General features: G+C 41.5%; 1 protein-coding gene across 7 annotated transcripts in view; it reads right to left on the minus strand.

Moving 5' to 3' along the window:
* Window positions 1-22,897, minus strand: part of ATP8A2 (ATPase phospholipid transporting 8A2) — a 955,662-nt gene that overhangs the window by 509,690 nt on the left and 423,075 nt on the right. For all 7 annotated transcript variants that reach the window (XM_056561782.1, XM_056561783.1, XM_056561787.1 and 4 more), the window contains 2 exons: window positions 21,774-21,912; window positions 16,036-16,100 (listed from right to left, as the gene is read on the minus strand). In XM_056561782.1, coding sequence (XP_056417757.1) covers window positions 16,036-16,100; window positions 21,774-21,912 — 204 coding nt within the window. The remainder of the gene's footprint in view (window positions 1-16,035; window positions 16,101-21,773; window positions 21,913-22,897) is intronic.

The following is a 22,897-nucleotide window of genomic DNA, read 5'->3' on the forward strand; positions in this document are numbered from 1 at the left end:
GAGAAAGCAGTCTTTAGTGTTCCTTGCCGTGTACCAGACCTTGGATTCCATGACCTGACCGTGTTCCTAGCCGCCTGCTAATTGACCTATTGACCTAGAGCTCCTCCTTATAGTGTAATATGTCCAAAGCACCAACGAAAGAACACAAGTGCCCCTGTTGGTGTTGTGCAGGTAAGACACAACAACATTTGTAGTCTTTCATACAGTAATGGCCCAGCCTTCGGGAGCAGGTCTAAGATCCTCAATCCATCAGTAACTCAAGAAGCATGGGGTAAGGAAGAAAAAACCTGTATAGTCTGACGCAAACCACTCCGATGCCAAGTTACGGAACAACGGCAGCTTTACTGGGGTAGACAGGTGTAATAGTCTTGACAGCTCAGTTTGATCCAAGAAGGTGACCAGTGACTTCAGAGACTCTAGGGCTTGCTGGGACTTATAGTGGATTTGGACAATTTGCTGCAGGCCCACGCTGACTCTATACAGACTGATCTTGACTGACTTGACTAGGCTGACTTGACTAGACTGACTTCACCCCATATGTAGCTTACCAGGTTTTGACTTTCACCTGTGGGGTACTGGATTAGTGGAAGTGTGGCAGCGTGGTAGGCCTTGAGCCTCTTCAGGACACCAGACACTCTCTCAGGACTTGACCTCACTGTTCCTCAGCAGCAACTACACAAGAGACAAGAGACTGAACTAGCTTCTCCCATGCTTTATATAGGATAGACTCTGGAGGGGTCCAATAGGTCACATGATCACTGGTACCTTCCTACAGCACTTAGTATTTAAAGGCACATAACAGTATAATGACATTATAATAGACAACATAATGTATAATTAACCATTTGTATGACTCAGGGGACACCGAAATAGAGTCCGCCTGACAGGACAGCAAAGGTACAGGGGTGCAACTTCTGTACTGGGTCACCACAATGATTCATAAAATTGCTGTGGTAAAATGTACATAATTTTTTGTTTTCCTATGACCAGATAAGCAGTTGAAAAATGTCCTTACAAATAAATTACATTAACGTCCATTTCTGGCTCCCGAGGTATGAATAGAAAAGTGATCAAAAAGTCCGATCAAAACAAAAATTGTACCGATAAAAAGATCAGAGCGCAAAAAATTATACTGCCTCTTATACAGAAAAATAAAAAAGTTCTAGGGGTCAGAAGAGGACATTTTTCAACGTATTAATTTTGGTGCATGTAGTTATAATTTTTTTTTGTAGTAAAATAAAATCAAACCTATATAAAATGGGTATTCTTGTGACCTACAGAATAAATATAAGGTGCAATTTTTACCAAAAACTGCACTGCGTAGAAACGGAAGCCGCTAAAAATTACAAAATGGCTTTTTTTTTCCAATTTTGCCCACAAATAATTTTTTTATGGTTTCACCGTAGATTTTGTGGTGAAATTATTAACCCCTTAAGGACCGGAGGTTTTTCCGATTTTGCATTTTCGTTTTTTGCTCCTTGCCTTTAAAAATCATAACTCTTTCAAATTTACACCTAAAAATCCATATGATGGCTTATTCTTTGCGCCACCAATTCTACTTTGTAATGACGTCAGTCATTTTGCCCAAAAATCTATGGTGAAGCGGGAAAAAAAATCATTGTGCGACAAAATTGAAAAAAAACGCTGTTTTGTAACTTTTGGGGACTTCCGTTTCTACGTAGTACATTTTTCGGTAAAAATTACACCTGATATGTATTCTGTAGGTCCATACAATTAAAATGATACCCTACTTATATAGGTTTGATTTTGTCGGACTTCTGGAAAAAATCATAACTACATGCAGGAAAATTAATACGTTTAAAATTGTCATCTTCTGACCCCTATAACTTTTTTATTTTTCCGTGTATGGGGTGGTATGAGGGCTCATTTTTTGCGCCGTGATCTGAAGTTTTTAACGGTCCCATTTTTGCATTGATAGGACTTATTGATTTTTATGATATAAAAAGTGACCAAAAATGCACTATTTTGGACTTTGGAATTTTTTTGCGCGCACGCCATTGACCGTGCGGTTTAATTAATGATATATTTTTATAATTCGGACATTTCCGCACGCGGTGATACCACATATGTTTATTTTATTTTTATTTACACTGTGTTTTTTTTTTTATTGGAAAAGGGGGTGATTCAAACTTTTAATAGGGGAGGAGTTAAATGATCTTTATTCACATTTTTTTCACTTTTTTTTTGCAGTGTTATAGGTCCCATAGGGACCTATAACACTGCACACACTGATCTTCTATGTTGATCACTGGTTTCTCATAAGAAACCAGTGATCAACGATTCTGCCGCATGACTGCTCATGCCTGGATCTCAGGCACTGAGCAGTCATTCGGCGATCGGACAGCGAGGAGGCAGGAAGGGGCCCTCCCGCTGTCCTGTCAGCTGTTCGGGATGCCGTGATTAGCCGCGGCTATCCCGAACAGCTCGACTGAGCTAGTCGGGAACTTTCACTTTCACTTTTAGCCGCGCGGCTCAGCTCTGAGCGCGCGGCTAAAGGGTTAATAGCGCGCGGCGCCGCGATCGGCGCTGCGCGCTATTAGAGGTGGGTCCCGGCTTCACTATGACGCCGGGCCCGCCATGATATGACAGAAGAGCAGGACCAAGGACGTACCGGTACGTCCTTGGTCCTTAAGGGGTTAATGGTATTACAAAGTAAAATTGTTGGCTCAAAGAACAAGCCCTCATATGGATTTTTAGGTGGAACATTGAAAGTGTTTTGTTTTTTCCTCCTCACCTTCTAAAAATCATAAGTGCAAAAATGAAAAATCGCCAAAGAGGGTAGGGGTTAAAGGGGTTGTCATCCCCTGTTCATATGCACTATTAGGACATTATTCTTCCCTCAGGATACTCATCTATGACCCAGAATAGATAGCCCTTCTTAAATAGCCACTGCTGTTTTGGCAGACTCAAGCTTTCCATGAATTACAGGGATGTCCAATCATCTAAAAGGCCATTATATTTTTCCTGATGTGTTCATCTAAGTGGAAATGTCTGGCAAGGCAAGGCTCCCCATGGCAAAATTAGACTTTTGTAGGGGGTGGTGGGACCCATGGCGGCTCCTATGCAAAATGTGTTGTTTCTGACTCTTGAGGATGGTAAACATCAAGGGGGTTTTCATCTGTATGAAAATGTTAAAAATCTCTTTTTATTGGATTTTAAAGACATAAGATAAAACAGTGTGAAGCCGATTCTACTGGTAACATACAGAACACTCGAAGACATGGCCATCTACAGCTCACATGAGGTCAACCATAGAAGCCTTACAGTCAAAACAAAGGATCAGGCCTTATACTAACACCATCCATCATTGTGCTATAAAACCTACATACAGACATTTACAGCTCAATTGACAACATTTACAACTGAGATTTATCCAAACGGGTGGCAGAACCTCACAGCCGAGCGTCCAGCCAAGCTGTGACTCAATCCTTACTAGTTTACAGTATCGTGCGCTGAGCAGTTTCCTTCTGTTTGTTATTCGCCTTATCTCACACACATCAAACGCTTCTAATGGAAACATTAGCATAAACCTTTCAATGTTACAATAACCATACCAAAACACAGAGGATTCATACAGAATGTGTTGTAATTGTTGCTGAACTTTTCTCCCTTTACACAACTACTTGTCGACAAATGTCATTGTATGATGGATTTACTGGAACTACCGCTTTGTAAGTCCATCAAAATCCAACCTTTATACTACATGTTGTAAATATTATTATATAGATGCTCTCACTTGTTCCAAATGACATCTGTGTATGTGTATACATACATATTGTAAATACATTAGATGTCTTTATGTAAACATATTTAACAAGAAAGGTGACAGAGAGTTGCTTTAAATTGCTGGTCAATCTGGACGTTTCTCCATGGTTACAGACTACAAAAAACCCTCTGTGGTCTAATCCTGTAGTCTACTACTGTATTGTACATGTTAAAGGGGTTATCCAGGAAAAAACTTTTTTTTATATATCAACTGGCTCCAGAAAGTTAAACAGATTTGTAAATTACTTCTATTAAAAAATCTTAATCCTTTCAGTACTTAGGAGCTTCTGAAGTTGAGTTGTTCTTTTCTGTCTAAGTTCTCTCTGATGACACGTGTCTCGGGAACTGCCCAGTTTAGAAGAGGTTTGCTATGGGGATTTGCTTCTAAACTGGGCGGTTCCTGAGACACGTGTCATCAGAGAGCACTTAGACAGAAAAGAGCAACTCAACTTCAGAAGCTCATAAGTACTGAAAGATTAAGATTTTTTAATAGAAGTAATTTACGAATCTGTTTAACTTTCTGGAGCCAGTTGATATTTAAAAAAAAAGTTTTTTCCTGGATAACCCCTTTAAAGGGAACCTGTCATCAACCTGTTACCATATAAAACTAGGATATTATTGTTAGAAAGTATCCCCACCAGCCATGCAAGTAGTCTCCTGGGCAGAGAGCTAAACTCACTTAGTCCCGTCTGCTCCGCCTGCAATTATGCCCCAGAAGCATGATTGACAGCCCGGACACGGCTGCATCATTGCTCTGTTCTGGGAGCAAAGAGGTGACAAGTGTTGTCAATCACACTAAGGGGGTGTGATTACAGCCGGAGAAGACAGGACTAGGTGAGTATAGCTTCCCTGCCCCGGGGAACACTTACTAACTTCAAATCCTCGCTATGCCTGCTAGCAGGAACATCTCCCAGGGATGGTCCAACCTCTGGGACCCTACGCGATTTCCTCTCCTTATATTTATATGTGAAAGCCGGAGATAGCTGAACGGCTTTCCCATAGAGATATATGTAGGGGGCCGCCGCTTCGTGCAGGGGTCAGTAGGCCCCATTACCAGGGAGAGCAGGGGATCCATGCAGGAGATCGCAGGGGGGTCCCAGAGATCGGACCCCACGCGATTTAAACTTATACCCTCTCCTTTGGATAGGGAATACATTTTTATGCATGATATGTCTTCTTTAAACTTATATATGTGGTTTTTCACATGGGATGTAAAGAGTTAACAAAAAAAAAAAGACAAAACATGGTTAAATATCCCTCGCAATTCTCTTCTACTCTAACATGATTTCCCAAATGGAAGGTAATTCGATAACCCTTGAATTGCTCAAGCTTGCATGTACTTCAACTCAAATAGCCAATTAGCATGAGGAATCCTGTAATAATTCCTCTGCCTGTAATTGTAGACAATGGCGGCCGGCAGAGAAGAATAGTACAGTTAATTGCAGATTTGTATGACTCTCTTTAACTATACTTCTAATCAGCACTACAAAAGGGCCATACTTGTCCCCGAACCCTTCCAAGAGATGAGTACACAGAATAGAAAGGCCTCCCCACTCATTCATCTCTGGTGCTCATGTTTCTTCTGATTACTGGAGACAGCTCCTGCAACTTTTTGAAGAGTCGGCGCTCTTTGATTTAAAAAAAAAAAAAAGTTAAGAAACTCTTAAGGCTCAAAGCTTCACAAATGACATTCAAATGAATCCCACTTGCCTGAGGAAGCAAAGTTTAGTGAATACTTAATGCTGCTAATGATTTATTTCTTTTGGAAGGTTGGGGGAGGGTCTCATTATCTAAGTGTTTTTTCCATTCTTCTCTATCGGGTACCCTCTTGCTAGGTAAAAAGGACACTTATGTGCAATTCTGGGTTAATTGGTACTCAGGCTCTATGGACTTTCTACATCATTAGCTATACCAATGATTATAAATGGAGGTTGCAAGGTAATAAACTGACTGAAAGTCATCTAGAGGCATTTCTTTATTGAGGCTTAAAGGGGGTTATCCACCACTATAAGGTGACTTAAAGGGGTACTCCACTGGCACACAGTGTTCGGAACTAAATGTTTCGAACGCTGGCCAGTGGAGTACCCCTTTAAGTACTTACCTGCCAGGCAGTAATGGACATGCTTAGAAAGGATCCATGCTTGTCTTGGGGCTAAATGGCTGTGTTGTGAGTCCACCATAATGCTGCTGCTTTCTTTTTGTGAAATGGCTATTCCCTGTTGGAGTTCCCTCCCTCCAACTACAAATCCCAAGAGCCCTTGTTTGTAAGTGTAAGTTCACTTTTCTCCCTCCCATACATCTCCCCACCCATTGAAGCACACCTGGGACAATTTCCTGCAGCCCTGTGGAGAATGATCTCCTGCGTTTAGCAGTCATTCCACCCATTGAAGCACAGACAAGCTCCTTTTCAACACCTAACTAGTGATCTAATGTCTCAGGACGCACTGCAACCAGGAAAAACCTGAGACAACACTCATTTTGTATTCTATTAAAAATAAACATTGAGGCAAAGATCATGTAAGAATTGCAAAACTGTCCATCGAACACAGGTACAGACACACAGACACTATATTATGAACTACACTAACTTTACAGCCCCTGTAGCATAGTCAAATGAAAAAAAAAATCCTGTTTAGGTTTGGAATCCTCTTTACTTTGCAGGTCCCCAGAAATAATGTATATGAAGAGGGGCCTACTGGGATAATTTAAAGGTGCCTATACACCTTCACTAGCTGTCGGCCAAACATGGAAAGTTGAAATCCATCATGTGTCAGGGTTGAGTAAGGGGGCAACCATACACATTACATAAAAGTGTATGAAACTTAAAAAAAAAAAGGGTGCTACAAAATGTCTCAGTGTAGCCCTAGTCTTCTCTTAGGTATGATTGACAGCTCTATTGTCCAATCAGAAGACCACTAGAGTCGTCAAACCTGAGAGGGGGTGCCAGGAAAGCTCTTAGTACAGGGAGTTTCTTGCACCTAACCAGAAGAGCCCACCTCCTGGGCACCTGCCATGGCATTGGCCAGAAAATGGCTTAAAATTATTGACAGACTTCCTTTTATTCAGGAGCAATAGAAAATAATTAATATAATGTATTTACAAAGTCTTAAAGGGGTACTCTGGTGAAAACCTTTTTTCTTTTAAATCAACTGGTGGCAGAAAGTTAAACATATTTGTAAATTACTTCTATTAAAAAATCTTAATCCTTCCAGTACTTATTAGCTGCTGAATGCTACAGAGGAAATTCCTTTCTTTTTGGAACACTGATGACATCACAAGCACAGTGCTCTCTGCTGACATCTCTGTCCATTTTAGCAACCATGCATAGCAGATGTATGCTAAGGGCAGCATGGTGGCTCAGTGGTTAGTACTGCTGCCTTGCAGTGCTGTGGACTTGGGTTCAAATCCCACTAAGGACAACAATAAATAAAGCGTTATTGTTATTATAATAACGTCAGCAGAGAGAACTGTGCTCGTGATGTCATCAGAGAGCATTCCAAAAAGAAAAGAATTTCCTCTGTAGTATCCATCAGCTAATAAGTACAGGAAGGATTAAGATTTTTTTATAGAAGTAATTTACAAATATGTTTAACTTTCTGCGACCAGTTGATTTAAAAGAAAAAAGGTTTTCACCGGAGTACCCCTTTAACCACTTTATGAAGATTTTATACACACATTCACTGTATTATGAGCTTTAAATGCAGCTATACGTTACAATTCAATGCCCCTGGTGCTGAAATAATCTGATGTGTCTGACTGGGTGGCCCTATTGTTCACAGATGTCCTGTCGGTGCTGTCACTCTTGTGTAATACAGACAGAAGGAGGTGATTAATCTTGCCTGATTCCAGAGCAGCATTAAGACTGCACACAGTTTGATTCTATACTATACAGTGGTCCCTCAAGTTACAATATTAATTGGTTCCAGGATGACCATTGTATGTTGAAACCATTGTATGTTGGGACTATAACTCTATGGAAACCTGGTAACTGGTTCTGAAGCCACCAAAATGTAATCCAAAAATAGGAAAAAGTGAGGATTAAAGATAAATAAGTAGATAACGAATACAGATAAAGCAAATCCTTACATATAAAAGTAAGAAAGATCTGCTGGGAGCTGTAAATCACTGTCTATGTCAGTGTTTCCCAACCGGGGTGCCTCCAGCTGTTGCAAAACTACAACTCCCAGCATGCCCGGACAGCCAACGGCTGTCCGGGCATGCTGGAAGTTGTAGTTTTGCAACAGCCATGCTGGGAGTTGTAGTTTTGCAACAGCTGGAGGCACCCTGGTCGGGAAACAATGGTTTATGTAGAGGACAGGAGCTTCTTCAGGGTCCTATACAGTACACACAGTGTCCCAAATGGAGCCGCCCTTAGGCTGGGTTCACACAACGTTTTGTTAAATACGGTTCCTGTATACGGCTGGGAGGAGGGGGCGGGGCTTAATCACGGCGCCCGCACTCAGCCGTATTCGGGAACCGTATTTAATGCATGTCTATGAGCCGACCGGAGTGAACCGCTGCCTCCGGTCGGCTCCGTTTTCGGCCGTATGCGGTTTCCCAACCGCAGGCAAAAACATGGTCGACCGCGTTTTTGCCTACGGTCGGGAAACCGCATAGCGCTGAAAACGAAGCCGACCGTAGGCTGCGGTTCACTCCGGTCGGCTCATAGACATGCATTAAATACGGTTCCCGAATATGTGCGGGCGCCGCGATTAAGCCCCGCCCCCTCCTCCCAGCCGTATATAGGAACCGTATTTAACAAAACGTGGTGTGAACCCAGCCTTACTTGGTGTCCAAAAGGAGCAGCTAACCCTGGCACAGGTAAGGAGTAGTACAGAACTTGTATTTCCTCCCTGTACTGCGGGGGGGGGGCGCTACCAGACACCAGTCGGTGCATGCACTTCAGTGTAATAGAGGTGATTTACCAGTGAATGCCCATTCTGATTGGTCAGTTCCTCCAGTTGTGACACGTTTCACAGATCCTGACTGTCTGTACATTGTATGTTGAGTCTGGTTTCAAGTTACGATGGTCCAGAAAAGACCATTGTATGTTTAAACTATTGTATGTTGAGGCCATTGTAAGTTGAGGGATAACTGTACCGGACCTGCACTGACTGCGAGAAGAGGGGGTTATCAGGTTATGTGTTACTAGACATTTGCAGACCTAACATATGGGTGACATTTACAGAACTAGCAGGGAGTAAGAAATAAAAAATGGGCTGTGGTAAACATATAAACATACTAGAGTGAGACTTGTACTTTGTAGAGGGTATCAAAATCTGGAAAAAAAAGAACTGCAGCTTTCGATGCAGTTTTTTTGTGCCAAAGGCAGAAGTCCTAGCAAAGGGGAGAAGTTCATTCTTCCTTCATATATTTTTGATACACTTCGAGCAAGGACGCATTAATTGCAGGCACAGCGGGACAGATGGGCCACATGTCATCAAGGGCCTGGCTTGTCAGGGAAGACGAGAGGAAGCAAAGCCCCCGGTGATCAGCTATTGTCTTGAACTATACAGGAAGATGGGAAAGGCTCAAGACAACAGTAATTCATAGTTCAGAAAAATGGGGGGGGGAATAAATGAACAAAATGTACAAAATACAGACCAACCACCCCCGACAGGTAATACAAGTACATTCACAAAAAACAAAAATGGGCATCAGGGGCACCAAAAAGCTGGAATACACCTTTAAAGGGGTAGTCCAGTGGTGAAAAACGTATCCCCTATCCTAAGGATAGGGGATAAGTTTGAGATCGCAGGGGGTCCGACCGCTGGGGCCCCCTGCGATCTCTCTGTACGGGGGCCAGGCTCTCCGGCCAGATAGCGGGTGTCGACCCCCACACGAAGCGGCGGCTGACAAGCCCCCTCAATACATCTCTATAGCAGAGCCAGAGATTGCCGAAGGCAGCACTCCGGCTCTGCAATAGAGTTGTATTGAGGGGGCGTGTCGGCCGCCGCTTCTTGCGGGGGTCGACACGCCCCCTTCACGCGGGCTAGGGCCCCCCGCGATCTGCAACTTATCTGCAAAGTTACTTAACAGTCATTAATGTCAGGACCGAGAGAAGTAAAGTGGTCTATGCATGATCATGATTAATAATTAATGGGGGGGGGGGGGGGGTACAAAACACACAACCGGTCATTGTTGTCACATGAAAACATATTTACAAAAATATTTACAAAAATGTGAGTGTACTCTGAGATACTGTAAGGTACATAAATGCACATTTTATGGCCCATGCTAGCAACTATGACTAGGAAAGTGCACTGGAGGTCAACATACATATCCCTGCTCATTTCACAATATGTATAAATCCTCAAGTGATCCCCATGGCCTACAAATGTCAGAATACTTAAAATACTGTCCGACTCAGAGATTAACTTGATTCATTCGGTGTCGGAAAGAGGCAGAAAGGACTCAAAAATCACAAAGGTATAAGATGATTTGAAGCAAAACATTCCTACAAGAATTCATTCCTGCAGCTAATCTACAAGGGGATAGCTCTTCATAAAATAACACCATACCTTTCCATTCTATTCCTACAAAGCTGCAGGAATGGTTCCCTGCGGAGAAGCCGTTTGCAATGGAAAGAACAGACGTGATTGATTGCATCTCATCAATAACAATGTTTTGAGGTGGTTAGATGGAGATCAAAACACTTACTCAATCACCCGTTTTTGCAATGCTTAAAGATAAGATTATAAAAAAAAACAATAAAAAAAAACAAAGACAAAAGGCAAATAAATAAAATCTCAGAGAAGGAAAACATCAAACTTGAAACGGAATGTTTTACAATTATCTCCGAATTTGTACGCGTGGAATGGAAGAGAGTCCTTTGTTGGTCTGGATTTGCTTCATTTAACCAACATAACAATTACCCAAGAAAATATAAATATCTTCAATCCACCAGCATTTTCTCACATCAGAAATACACATCAGCTCTGGCTTCAAAGGCTCAGCTACAATTCTAAGGGTAGATGTGTATAATATCAAAATAATGATGAGGGGAAAAAATGAATTTAGTGAGCAAATAGAATAAACATCATCTATTCCCAGCAGGTCAATATACGGTTATTATCTTCTTGTTCTTTGCTCCACTAATTTACATTATATAACATGTCCCCAAGGTTTAGAAAAAAATATTTTTTAACATTTGAATGTTTACAAAAATTACAGTGAGGCCCTAATGAAAAGGCGATTTTGTATCTTATGTACACAGGCGATGTACCCTGAAAATATGATGTGAATGGGGCTTAGAGGGAATCTTTCATCAGATTTTACCCTATAAGTGTTGGCAACACATTATATAGGGTAAAATAAGCTCCCCCCCCCCCCCCCCCCTTGTCCTCCAGACTGTTAGTGATTGAGAAGAAAATACTTTTTTAAAGTTTCCCACATTGTATGGTTATGAGGGGCAAGAAGTCATTGGGGCACGTGGGGTAACGGTGCTCCCAACTGTAATCTCTCCTATTGCTGTGTGATTGACAGCCTAGGCCCCGCCCACATCACCGCTCTGCTCCCTGAAGTCTTGTGAAACAAGAGGTTGCATTATGCCCAGGGATAGCACAGATTCTGAGCCTGCACAAGCAGGCCTGGTACAAGGATATTTGCCACCCTAGACGAAAGCTAATTTTGTTGCCCTTTGACCCCGCCATTGGCTCCACCCTTTGACACACCTCACGTTACTATTGGGGTGACACACTGTAACAAACCCCCTTCTCATGTAATCTCCTTACTACAGGAGTGACACACTGTAACAAACCTCCTACTTATGTAATCCCCTTACTACTGAGTTGTCGGGTTTTTGCTGGATGGGTGAGTGCTGGCTAACTTAATTGCTACGGGCAGAGCGACACCCCCATCAAGAATACGCTCTAGGCGGCTACTTATTTTGCCTATAGGCAGAGCCGGCCCTGTGAACAAGATTATAGTAAGGAGTGGTAACATTGGTGGTGCCCAGGCTGTCAATACTGCCAGACACCCTTTAAACTGCAGGTGCTGTCCCATTCTATCTTGGTTCATATGAAGCTCTGTTCACTCTTCATATTCTTTCTCCGAATGAAGCCTCCAACAACAGTTGACTCCCACTGTGAAAAATGTATGTTGCATGGTACAAAATAGAGTCGTTTTTTATTATGTCCACCTGTGTAGCAAAGTGCAGTAGCTTATGCATTCCTATACAGGGAAACAAAAGGTATGCTGATGCATATGTGGTGCGCCACTGCGGTGAATGGCGGGAGCACGGGTGTTGCAGTGAGAGTGGGGGGATCAGATGTTATTAATCCCCGGGGGTCTGATGGTATTAACCCCTATGTGTTCGTGATGCCAGTATGATTTTCGGGTTCCGGTAAACCACACACCCGGATTCTCCGCTATCCCATGAGCTAGTAGTGAATAAAGAGTCCACAATCAGTTATGGTCAAACAGAGGCTTTACTGAATAGAAGACAGGTGTAATTATCTTCACAGATAAGACCAGAATTCCCAGAGAGGTGGCCAGGACCCAGAGGACATCGCAGCTTGCTGGACCAATACTTGCAGTAAACTTGACTTTGACTTATAATTAGACTTGACTTGACTATGTGCAGGACTTGACTAGTTGTAGTGACAGCAGACATAGACTTGTAGACTTACTGGAAAGTTGTAGCTTTATGGTTCTCCAGATGCTGAACACTTATCCTGAGATCTCTGGTAGCTGCTTTAGCAAAGACTTAGATATTACAGCTATGAGCACTTAACTCAAAGAGACAGAATTGAAGATGGCCACCCCTTTATATAGTGGGGGGCTGGACTATATACAGCCCATTTGTCAAGCTGTGGGTCATAGGTTAATGCTGCTCTGGGAGAACATGTGACAACAAATCATGTAACTGCATAACATAACATGTGACCAACTTACAGACACAGGTCCTTGAGACCTCCACAGGTCCTGTGTACTATCTAGTCTATGCTCTTAAAGGAACATACACCACATTTATTAAATTAACAGGAGAACAAGGGGAGTCCCTGCAGGGGAGCTCCCAGGTCATTGACGGACTCAACCTGACAGGGCCTACAGGTTGTACAGGATCGTGTACCTGTACTGGGACATCCCACATAATTGGACCACTGTAAAAGGAGACTCTTTTGGCACATGCCAGGTCAATGTGGGCCTATAGATATGATAGACTGCTACCAACATGTAGAAATAAATGTATCCAATATGTGTAATCATTTTTTTTTATTTATGTATTCATTCATTTGTTTTTGTATTACAATAACTGTTTTATTATTATTTTTTATAATTATAGAGTCAATATAGAGGATAGATGGCACTGCTGAATCTCTGTACAGTCAGTGTTCCCCGGATACGGACTAACGCTATGGGGCAGTAAGGTGAATCCAGCATAGGCAGTGGTCCGGAGGTGCTGGGAAATGATAAGGGCCATATACTCAGTTAAACAAGGTAAGTGCATTACACCACCATGAATCCTGCACTCACCGCTCAATTCACGACTTTAAACTACAACCGTGGAAGGACTGGACGGGACTACAGGAACTGCGTGGGGCGCTCTGAGCGCCCCACGCAGTTCCTGTAGTCCCATCCAGTCCTTCCACGGTTGGAGTTTAAAGTCGTGAATTGAGCGGTGAGTGCAGAATTCATAATGGTGTAATGCACTTACCTTGTTTAACTGATTTTTTTATTATTAAGTTATTATTTTTTTATTTGCCAAAGAGCAATAGGCAGCTGACACCCCAATGACAGATATATTACTTAAACCAGTTCATCCCGCATATCACAATTAATGAAATACCACAGAACATGGCAAGTGTTTCTTTACTGAAAGTTGGCTAGCATTTGTTAGAGTGAGGCCCAGTTTATTTCTAACATGATTTATGGAGACCTTAAGAAAATATCATTTGAATTCAGAATCAAAATGTGATCAAAATCTCATTAACATTCAAATTAACATTCCTTTATGTGTATCAAAATATTGGTATAAAAATCTCCAAAGTTGCTTAAACCACCTTCAATTATTCTCCGTCCAAAAATGTAAATGTAAGTGGAAATGTCATTAATCATTGCCGTTTATGAGATCCCTAAGTGCACAAATTTAACTGTTCGGTCCAAAATAGTGAGTGTTAACAAAGCCTGATTTTGAGACGTTACATGTTTATTTTACATAACACCAAAAAATTGGATCAGCAACAAATGAATAACGAAAATATTACAAAACTTTATTAGAAGTATCATAAAACAAGACACATGTAAACATGTATTGTAAAACAGCACAGTGCACAAGGCTGGATAAGATGGCAGGAATATGCAGACAAAGACAGTTGGTATACAAAGAGAACTCCTGATGGCAATTGCTTATGCCCCCTGACGAAGCGCATTGGCGTGAAACGTGCGTTGGGGCAGGTGCAGGTAATGCATGGCTCTGCTTTTGGTATTGACTTTCCCTGCCTTTCTGATTTCCTTTCCTTATTTTTAATATGTCCACTGTATTTTAGATGCTCATTGAGGTTGCTATATCTCTATTCCTCTATTATTTATAACTTATGTGGCATAAGCAATTGTCATCAGGAGTTCTCTTTGTATACCAACTATCTTTGTCTGCATGTTCCTGCCATCTTATCCAGTCTTGTGCACTGTGCTGTTTTACAATACATGTTTACATGTGTTTTGTTTTATGATACTTCTAATAAAGTTTTGTAATATTTTCGCTATTCATTTGTTGCCGATCCAATTTTTTGGTGTTAGGTTTTCCATATGGCTGTTTTGGCAACCTTTTCCCGCTGATTTTTTAATTGGTGACTAGTGTTGAGTGGCATAGGCCATATTCGAATTTGCGATATTTCGCGAATATATGGACGAATATTCATCATATATTCGTGAATTTCGAATATTCGTTATATTCGAGTTGATTTTTAAACATTGCGAATTTTCAGCAATTGCGAAAATTACGTCGCTCGCGCGCATGCGCGCTATTACATCATGCGATAACAGAGATCGTTTCCTGGATGCTTGCCAGTTAGATCGAATAAGCTAAGCGAAGCGAAGATGGTGGGAAGTAATTTCAGCGAAAGTGAGGAGAGAGTTCTGATTTGTGTAATTATTTTCACCACTGTTAGTTAATTATATTTAACTGCATTTTAGACTAGATTAAAAATTATGAATCATCACTTTTAATCTAGTCATGATATAAGATCACGCAGTTTCCCAAATGTGCTTTGAAAAAAGCAGTTGGGTCTTTTGCTTTGAAAAAAGCAGTTGGGTCTAAGGTAGTACTATGAAGCACAAAGCTCAAAGCTTAAAGGACGCTGGAAAAATGACAGAAGCCGCTCCACTCTCAAAACCACCATGTGAATCTACAAGGAAATACTGCTGGGAGTGATCTTATATACTGGTCGCGCCAGCAAGTTTCCATTGGTTGCTAGGGAGGTTGCTAACCTCTGACAACTGTGGTTGCAGAACTATCATTGGCTCAGAGGCATAAGAAGGGCGTGGAAAATATTTGCAATACGAATACGAATATTTGCATGCACAAACTAATCGCCTCAGATTCTCCCCCCATGGTCTCTAATCATACCAACAATGCAATTATCCGTCGATGGAGATCACTATAATGTGATCTGTGTTTAAACAAGTTTGGGAAAAAAACGAATATTCGTAATCGCGATATTCTAAATATTTGTGAATTCGCGAATATGCTATATTCGCTACGAATATTCGCATTGTGAATATTCGTGAGCAACACTATTGGTGACATAATGTTTATTTTACACCTGCAAAAAACATCTAAAAAATGTCTGTTTTCCCCACTGAATTGCTCTTCAGGAGAGATACAATCTGTTTTATCTAGTAGACAGGTCCCCTCACAAACTAAGCCAGAACACCCTGCTCTGTACTGACGAGGGGCAACAATCCCGAAACAGCTCTGTCTGCAGATGGGTCCTTTTTCCTTCTGGAAAGATCTCTGGCTTAAATCCCAATCACTTCCTAAAACTTTGTAACTGGAGTGAAAAACTGATGTGTAGGGAAAACTACGTGGCAAGGGGGTGAGATTGAGCTGCTTTGCATATTCCCTCTTCCCAGAATGCCCAGTGGAGTGCTAATGGCCTTTGAAGCTCCACATACCAGCAATGTATACAAACAAAATACTATAATAGAGCTTGTAGTGTCGAGAGATTCTGAACTTTACTAATATACATTTTTACAAAGTAGGTTGAATTGCAAGACTAAAACCACGTAAGAATAACAGGTACTCACATCTAGAGAGTCTTCATTCACCAAAATGAGTGACATCGTCTGTGAAACTAGCTTACATGAGTATCCTGTCAAATACAAAGTATCAGATGTCAGCAACACATCAGAACAAAACTGAATGGAACATACTATAAGTTTATTTGATCAGTGAGAGACAGAATAAAAAACTAAATAATCCAGAAAAAGGCATTTTAAATAAGATGTGAATTGGTTTGTATTTAAAGGGTTATCCAGGAAAAAAAACTTTATATATATATATATATATATATATATATATATATATAATCAACTGGCTCCAGAAAGTTAAACAGATTTGTAAATTACTTCTATTAAAAAATCTTAATCCTTTCAATACTTATGAGCTTCTGAAGTTGAGTTGTTCTTTTCTGTCTCAGTGCTCTCTGATGACATGTGTCTCGGGAACCGCCCAGTTTAGAAGCAAATCCCCATAGTAAACCTTTTCTACTCAACTTCAGCAGCTGATAATTATTGAAAGGATTAACATTTTTTAATAGAAGTAATTTAAAAATCTGTTTAACTTTCTGGAGCCAGTTGATGTATATATATATATATATATATAAAAAAAAAGTTTTTTCCTGGAATACCCCTTTAATTCATTTTAACTTGAAATAAGTATTTGATCCCCTGTCAATAAGCACAGTGCCTCATATACAGGTAATGAGCTGTGTCATGCCCCTGCTCCTCAGAATTTGGCATAAAAAATATAATAATATGATAAATTGCAGCTGTTTGCAACCAGCTAGCCCTTTGCATTCACTTCCAGGCAGTGGAAGAGAGAGGTGGTGTCTGGTAACTATAAAAGAAAGTATACTAAGCAATTGTCTGAGCTAGTGATTGTGTGTTTGTATACAAGAGTGTGAAGTATACAAGTGAGGGTAAGTATCAAAGTGAGGGGGACTTAAAATTAAGGGACATTAAATTCAGGGAGTTTAATTTAAATATTTGATTTTTTTTTTACTGTTCATTTTTGCAATCCCCAAATCTAGTATGGCCTCCATGTTGGAAAAGGCAGTCCAGTGTGCATCTTGCACAATGTATGCAATCCTTGAAAAGCAGTTTAAGGGTGAATATTGTTGTGCGAGATGTGTGCAAGTTGCTCATATGGAAGCCCAGATCCTGCAACACTTAGACACATTGACAACTTGGAGAGGAGTCCCCTGCTCACTGAGCAAGTACTCTCTGGGGTAGAGGTGGGGGAGGATAGTAGGACGGAGGTGCAGGACAGTCAGGCAGCTAGCTGGGTTACAGTTAGAAAACGGGGTATAGGGAAAAGTGTCAGGGAGGTTAGTCCTGATCTGGCACACCCCAAAAAGTTTGCCCGGTTGGCAAATGAGGGGGGATGCCATTTTTGAGCTAGCAGTACTGCAGCAGGACTCTGCCTCTGACCGCCAGGGGGTCGTCTGCTAAAGTAAGGAGGGAGGGAGGAGTGCAGGGCAGACAGGTACTGGTAGTGGGGGACTCAATTATTAGGGGGACAGACCGGGCGATCTGTCACAAAGACCGGGATCGCCGAACAGTGTGTTGTCTTCCTGGCGCTCGAGTTCGGCACATTGCGGATCGGGTTGACAGGTTGCTGGGTGGGGCAGGAGAGGACCCAGCAGTCATGGTACATATTGGCACCAATGACAAAGTAAGAGGTAGGTGGAGTATCCTTAAAAAATTATTTCAGTGACTTAGGCCGCAAGCTTAATGCAAGGCCCCCAAGGTAATATTTTCTGAAATATCACCTGCACCACGAGCCACACCAGAGAGGCAACGGGAGATTAGGGAGGTAAACAAGTGGCTCAGAAGATGGTGTAGGAAGGAGGGGTTTGGGTTCATGGAGAACTGGGCCAACTTCGCTGTCGCATACTGGCTCTACGGAAGGAACGGGCAGCACGTCAATGTGGAGGGTGCAGCTGGGCTTGGGGAGAAGATGGCTTGAAGGGTGGAGGAGTGTTTAAACTAGGGACTGAGGGGGAGGGAACCTACAACATAGAGGGGGAAGATAGTGTAGATAGAGAGGGGGGACTTATTAATGTACCTGGAGGTGGAGCAGAGGGAAGGGTTAGAATAGTTAATAGGGATAGGCTTCATAGGAAGAAAAAACATACACCATTGAATTGCATGTTGACTAATGCCAGAAGTCTGTCCAATAAAACTGACGAACTGGAGTGGCTGATGTCTGAGGAAAATGATGACATAGTGGGTATAACAGAGACTTGGTTGGACGATACCTGTGACTGGGCGGTCAACATACAGGGTTATAGTCTATTCAGGAAGGATCGGACAAAACGGAAAGGGGGAGGAGTTTGTCTTTATGTGAAATCAGATCTGAAGGCTGCATGCTGGAGGATATACAGGAGGGAAACAATAATGTGGAGTCATTATGGGTAGAAATATATGGAGATAAAAAAAAATTATGATAGGGCTTTGTTATAAGCCACCAAACATAATGGAAGAGGCAGAAGATCAATTACTGAGGCAAATAAACAAAGCAGCAAATCAGAATGAGGTGATAATAATGGGGGACTTTAACTATCTGATATAAACTGTGAATCTCATATAGGAAACAGGTTTCTGACTATAGCTAAAGACAATTATCTGTCCCAAAAGGTGCAGAGCCCGAGGGGGCGCTCTACTAGACTTCATATTAACCAACAGACCTGACAGAGTAATTAATGTGCAGGTAGAAGGACACCTAGGAAATAGTGATCATAATATAATACATTATAACTTGTTCTTCAATAAGGGAATCTCTCGAGGGGCCACAAAAACAATGAACTTTAGGAAGGGAAAGTTCGATCAACTCAGAGAAGCCCTTAACAGACAACACATAGAATACTGTGTACAGTACTGGTCAGACCACACATAGAATACTGTGTACAGTACTGGTCAGACCACACATAGAATACTGTGTACAGTACTGGTCAGACCACACATAGAATACTGTGTACAGTACTGGTCAGACCCCCATAGAATACTGTGTACAGTACTGGTCAGACCACACATAGAATACTGTGTACAGTACTGGTCAGACCACACATAGAATACTGTGTACAGTACTGGTCAGACCACACATAGAATACTGTGTACAGTATTGGGCACCAGTGTACAAGAAAGATATAGTGGAGCTGGAGAGGGTTCAAAGACGGGCAACCAAGGTAATACGGGGAATGGGAGGACTACAGTACCCAGAAAGATTATCAGAATTAGGGTTATTTAGTTTAGATAAAAGAAGGCTTAGGGGAGACCTAATAACTATGTATAAATATATCAGGGGGCAGTACAGAGATCTCTCCATTGATCTATTTATACCCAGGACTGTATCTATAACAAGGGGGCATCCTCTACGTCTAGAGGAAAGAAGGTTTCTACACCAGCATAGACGGGGGTTCTTTACTGTAAGAGCAGTGAGACTGTGAAATTCTCTGCCAGAGGAGGTGGTCATGGTTAAAAGAATTTAAAAGGGGTCTGGATGCATTTTTGGAGAGTAATAACATTGCTGGTTATGGATTCTAAATTTATAGGGACAGAACATTGATCCAGGGATTTATTCTGATGCCATATTTGGAGTCAGGAAGGAATTTTTACCTCTAGTATGAGGGTTTGTTGCCTTCCTCTGGATCAACTCAGTAGGGACTTATTAGGGTTATAGGTTGAACTTGATGGACTCTGATCTTTTTTCGAACTTATGAACTATGGGGGGCATTTAACATTTAAGATGTGTGTGATTTAGTAAATTTTTTAGTTCTCTTTTATTTAATTTTTTTGCGTGACTCCGCCAAATTTATTGCATGGTCACAGGGCATGTGATAAATTTTGTGGAGGATACAGTGACCCCCCGACCTACCATGGCCCCGACATACGATAATTTCAACATGCGATGGCGTCTCAGGTCTACAGATGACCAAAGTTTTGAACCGGATCCAGTGATCACACCTTTATCTGTATAGGGAGTGGCGGTCAACAAAAGCTTCTCAAGTTTGCTGATCTACCTCCAAACTTTACATATTATATAAAAAAATTAATAAATTTGGATCCACTGTAGCAGGTGCAAGGGTTCTAAGGATAACTATCTCTAAAGCCTGGTGGTCCCGTCGGAAGGATAGGTGTTTACATTTTGCACAATCTCCAAGATCTTGAGATCATGACAGTCCCATGCAAGTCTATGGGAATTCTGTCAAATCCATCTCAAGATCACTATAGTCTCTGTGCAAGTCTAGGGCTCAGAAGTTACTTGCCACCGGAACCATCATTAGAGATACATCTGTCATCATTCTTTACACACACACATATATAATATATATATATATATATATATATATATATATATATATTTATTTATTTATTTATTTTTTAGCAAATACTTGTATTTCTCATGGAAAAACACATTCTGGAGAATTTCTTTGGTGTAATTCCACTTAAGTCAAGGAGTAGCAACATAATCTGCTTGCATATTTTCTGTTGCGGAAATTCCACTTGTGGAATTCCGCAGCAGAAAATCTGCAAGCATAATTTCAGCTGCGGGAAGCCTGCAGCGGATAAGTTATGTGTGAGCGTGTCTTTACAGTGGTTAACCATCACATGCAAGTCATAAATTTTTACTTGAATTTAGTGGATTTATACATTTTATACAGCCCTCCTGAGTGTCAGAGAGGAATGGCCTGGGGTCCGCTATGCTCCAGGGTCCAGCACCTCTCTCCTCTGACATCAGGACCCTTCTGCTTGTTGATTAATAGTAATGAGCAGCAGGGGCCATATTGGAATTTGTGATATTTCGTGAATATATTGACAATTATTCATCCTATGTTTGCGAAATTTGCATATTCGCTATGTTCATTCACTTTTTTTTCATACAAAAAATTGAATGGAAAATTTGCATAACATTAGCATGTGAAAAAAAAACAGACCCACGTGATAAACCCCTATTGGCATGGAAAATTTGCATAAAAATTTGCATAACAATTTGCATGTGAAAAAAACAAACGAATATTCATCATTACGAATATATATAGCACTATATTCTAAATATTCGCAAAATCGCCGATATCAGAGGAGAGAGGTGTTGCAACCCTGGGGTATAATGGACCTCAGGCCACTCCTCTTTTACACTTACGGGTGCTGTAAAAAACATTTTTATAGGAATAAAGCCACTTAATCCAAGCACAAAGATAAGACTTGCATATTGTGTATAACCACTATACTGTGCTGCCAGATTAACCACTGTAGATCAAGTGATAGGTGCACTTTAAATTGTCACAGTCAGAATCAAAAACTTTTTATATGTTGTACATCTTGGTAAAACAATAACCTTTCTAACATACTTCATAAAATCTCCTTTTTATAGAATACCATACCATCCATAACATAATACTGCAACATCATCTTTGTCCCACCTAAAGCACAGGCAGGGACAAAGTCTAGGAAGTGAATAAGGGACTAGCACTCCTCTGTGCTCACTCCTGTGCTATCAGACTGCAGTATGAGAATAGAGAGGAAGGGGTTACAGAGCAGCCTGCAGTGGCTGGATGAAATGACCCAGCACAGAAGACTCAGGGAGGAAGTAAATGCATGAGTAGTGGATGTCAGAATGAGTGAGCAGCAGAATGGAGGGATTTGTGAGCCAAATACAGAAGCTAGATACATAAAGGCATGTTAAGAATCTACCTGACTAACTGAGATATGACAGGTATGCTTTGAGCTTGCTTTGGTTAATAATGGTTAACAATGGTTAATACCTATGTTGATGGCAGTTTCTTGTTTGTCTCCAGTTAAAACCCATATTTTAATTTCTGCTTTCATCAATGTAGATATAGTTTCCGGGACTCCGCCCTGTAACTGATCCTCAATCGCTGTAGCCCCAAGAAGCATCAAATTCTAAAGAAATGAAAAAAATAAAATGGAAAACAATTTCATTATTCTATGTCTGAGAAACATTGATAAAATACTGGTGTTTGACTGATTACCGGTTGAAGTCAATGGGACTCAGATTCCAGATGGAATTTAGTGTGTTGAGTGCAACAAATTCCGCATAAATTCAGCACAAAGCCAGCTGAGGCTGGGTCCACACTACGTTTTGTCCCATACGGGAGCGCATACGGCAGGGGGGAGCTAAAATCTCGTGCTCCCGTATGTCACCGTATGCGCTCCCGTATGCCATTCATTTCAATGAGCCGACCGGAGTGAAACGTTCGGTCCGGTCGGCTCATTTTTGCGCCGTATGCGCTTTTACAACCGGACCTAAAACCGTGGTTGACCACAGTTTTAGGTCCGGTTGTAAAAGCGCATACGGCGCAAAAATGAGCCGACCGGACCGAACGTTTCACTCCGGTCGGCTCATTGAAATGAATGGCATACGGGAGCGCATACGGTGACATACGGGAGCGCGAGATTTTAGCTCCCCCCTGCCGTATGCGCTCCCGTATGGGACAAAACGTAGTGTGAACCCAGCATTACAGCTTAGCAGAATGGAATCTAAGCGGAAGCTCTGAAATTCCGATGTGTGAACATAGCCTGAAGGTTTTAAGCCGGGGTTCAAAGTTTCAATAATGGAGTGTGATGGTTTCTTCTAGAGATGAGCGAACTTACAGTAAATTCGATTCGTCACGAACTTCTCGGCTCGGCAGTTGATGACTTTTCCTGCATAAATTAGTTCAGCTTTCAGGTGCTCCGGTGGGCTGGAAAAGGTGGATACAGTCCTAGGAGACTCTTTCCTAGGAATGTATCCACCTTTTCCAGCCCACCGGAGTACCTGAAGGCTGAACTAATTTACTCGGGATAAGCCATCAACTGCCGAGCCGAGAAGTTTGTGACGAATCGAATTTACTGTAAGTTCGCTCATCTCTAGTTTCTTCATTCTGAT

Source organism: Hyla sarda, chromosome 2, assembly GCF_029499605.1.
Source record: "Hyla sarda isolate aHylSar1 chromosome 2, aHylSar1.hap1, whole genome shotgun sequence".
Lineage (NCBI taxonomy): Eukaryota > Metazoa > Chordata > Amphibia > Anura > Hylidae > Hyla > Hyla sarda.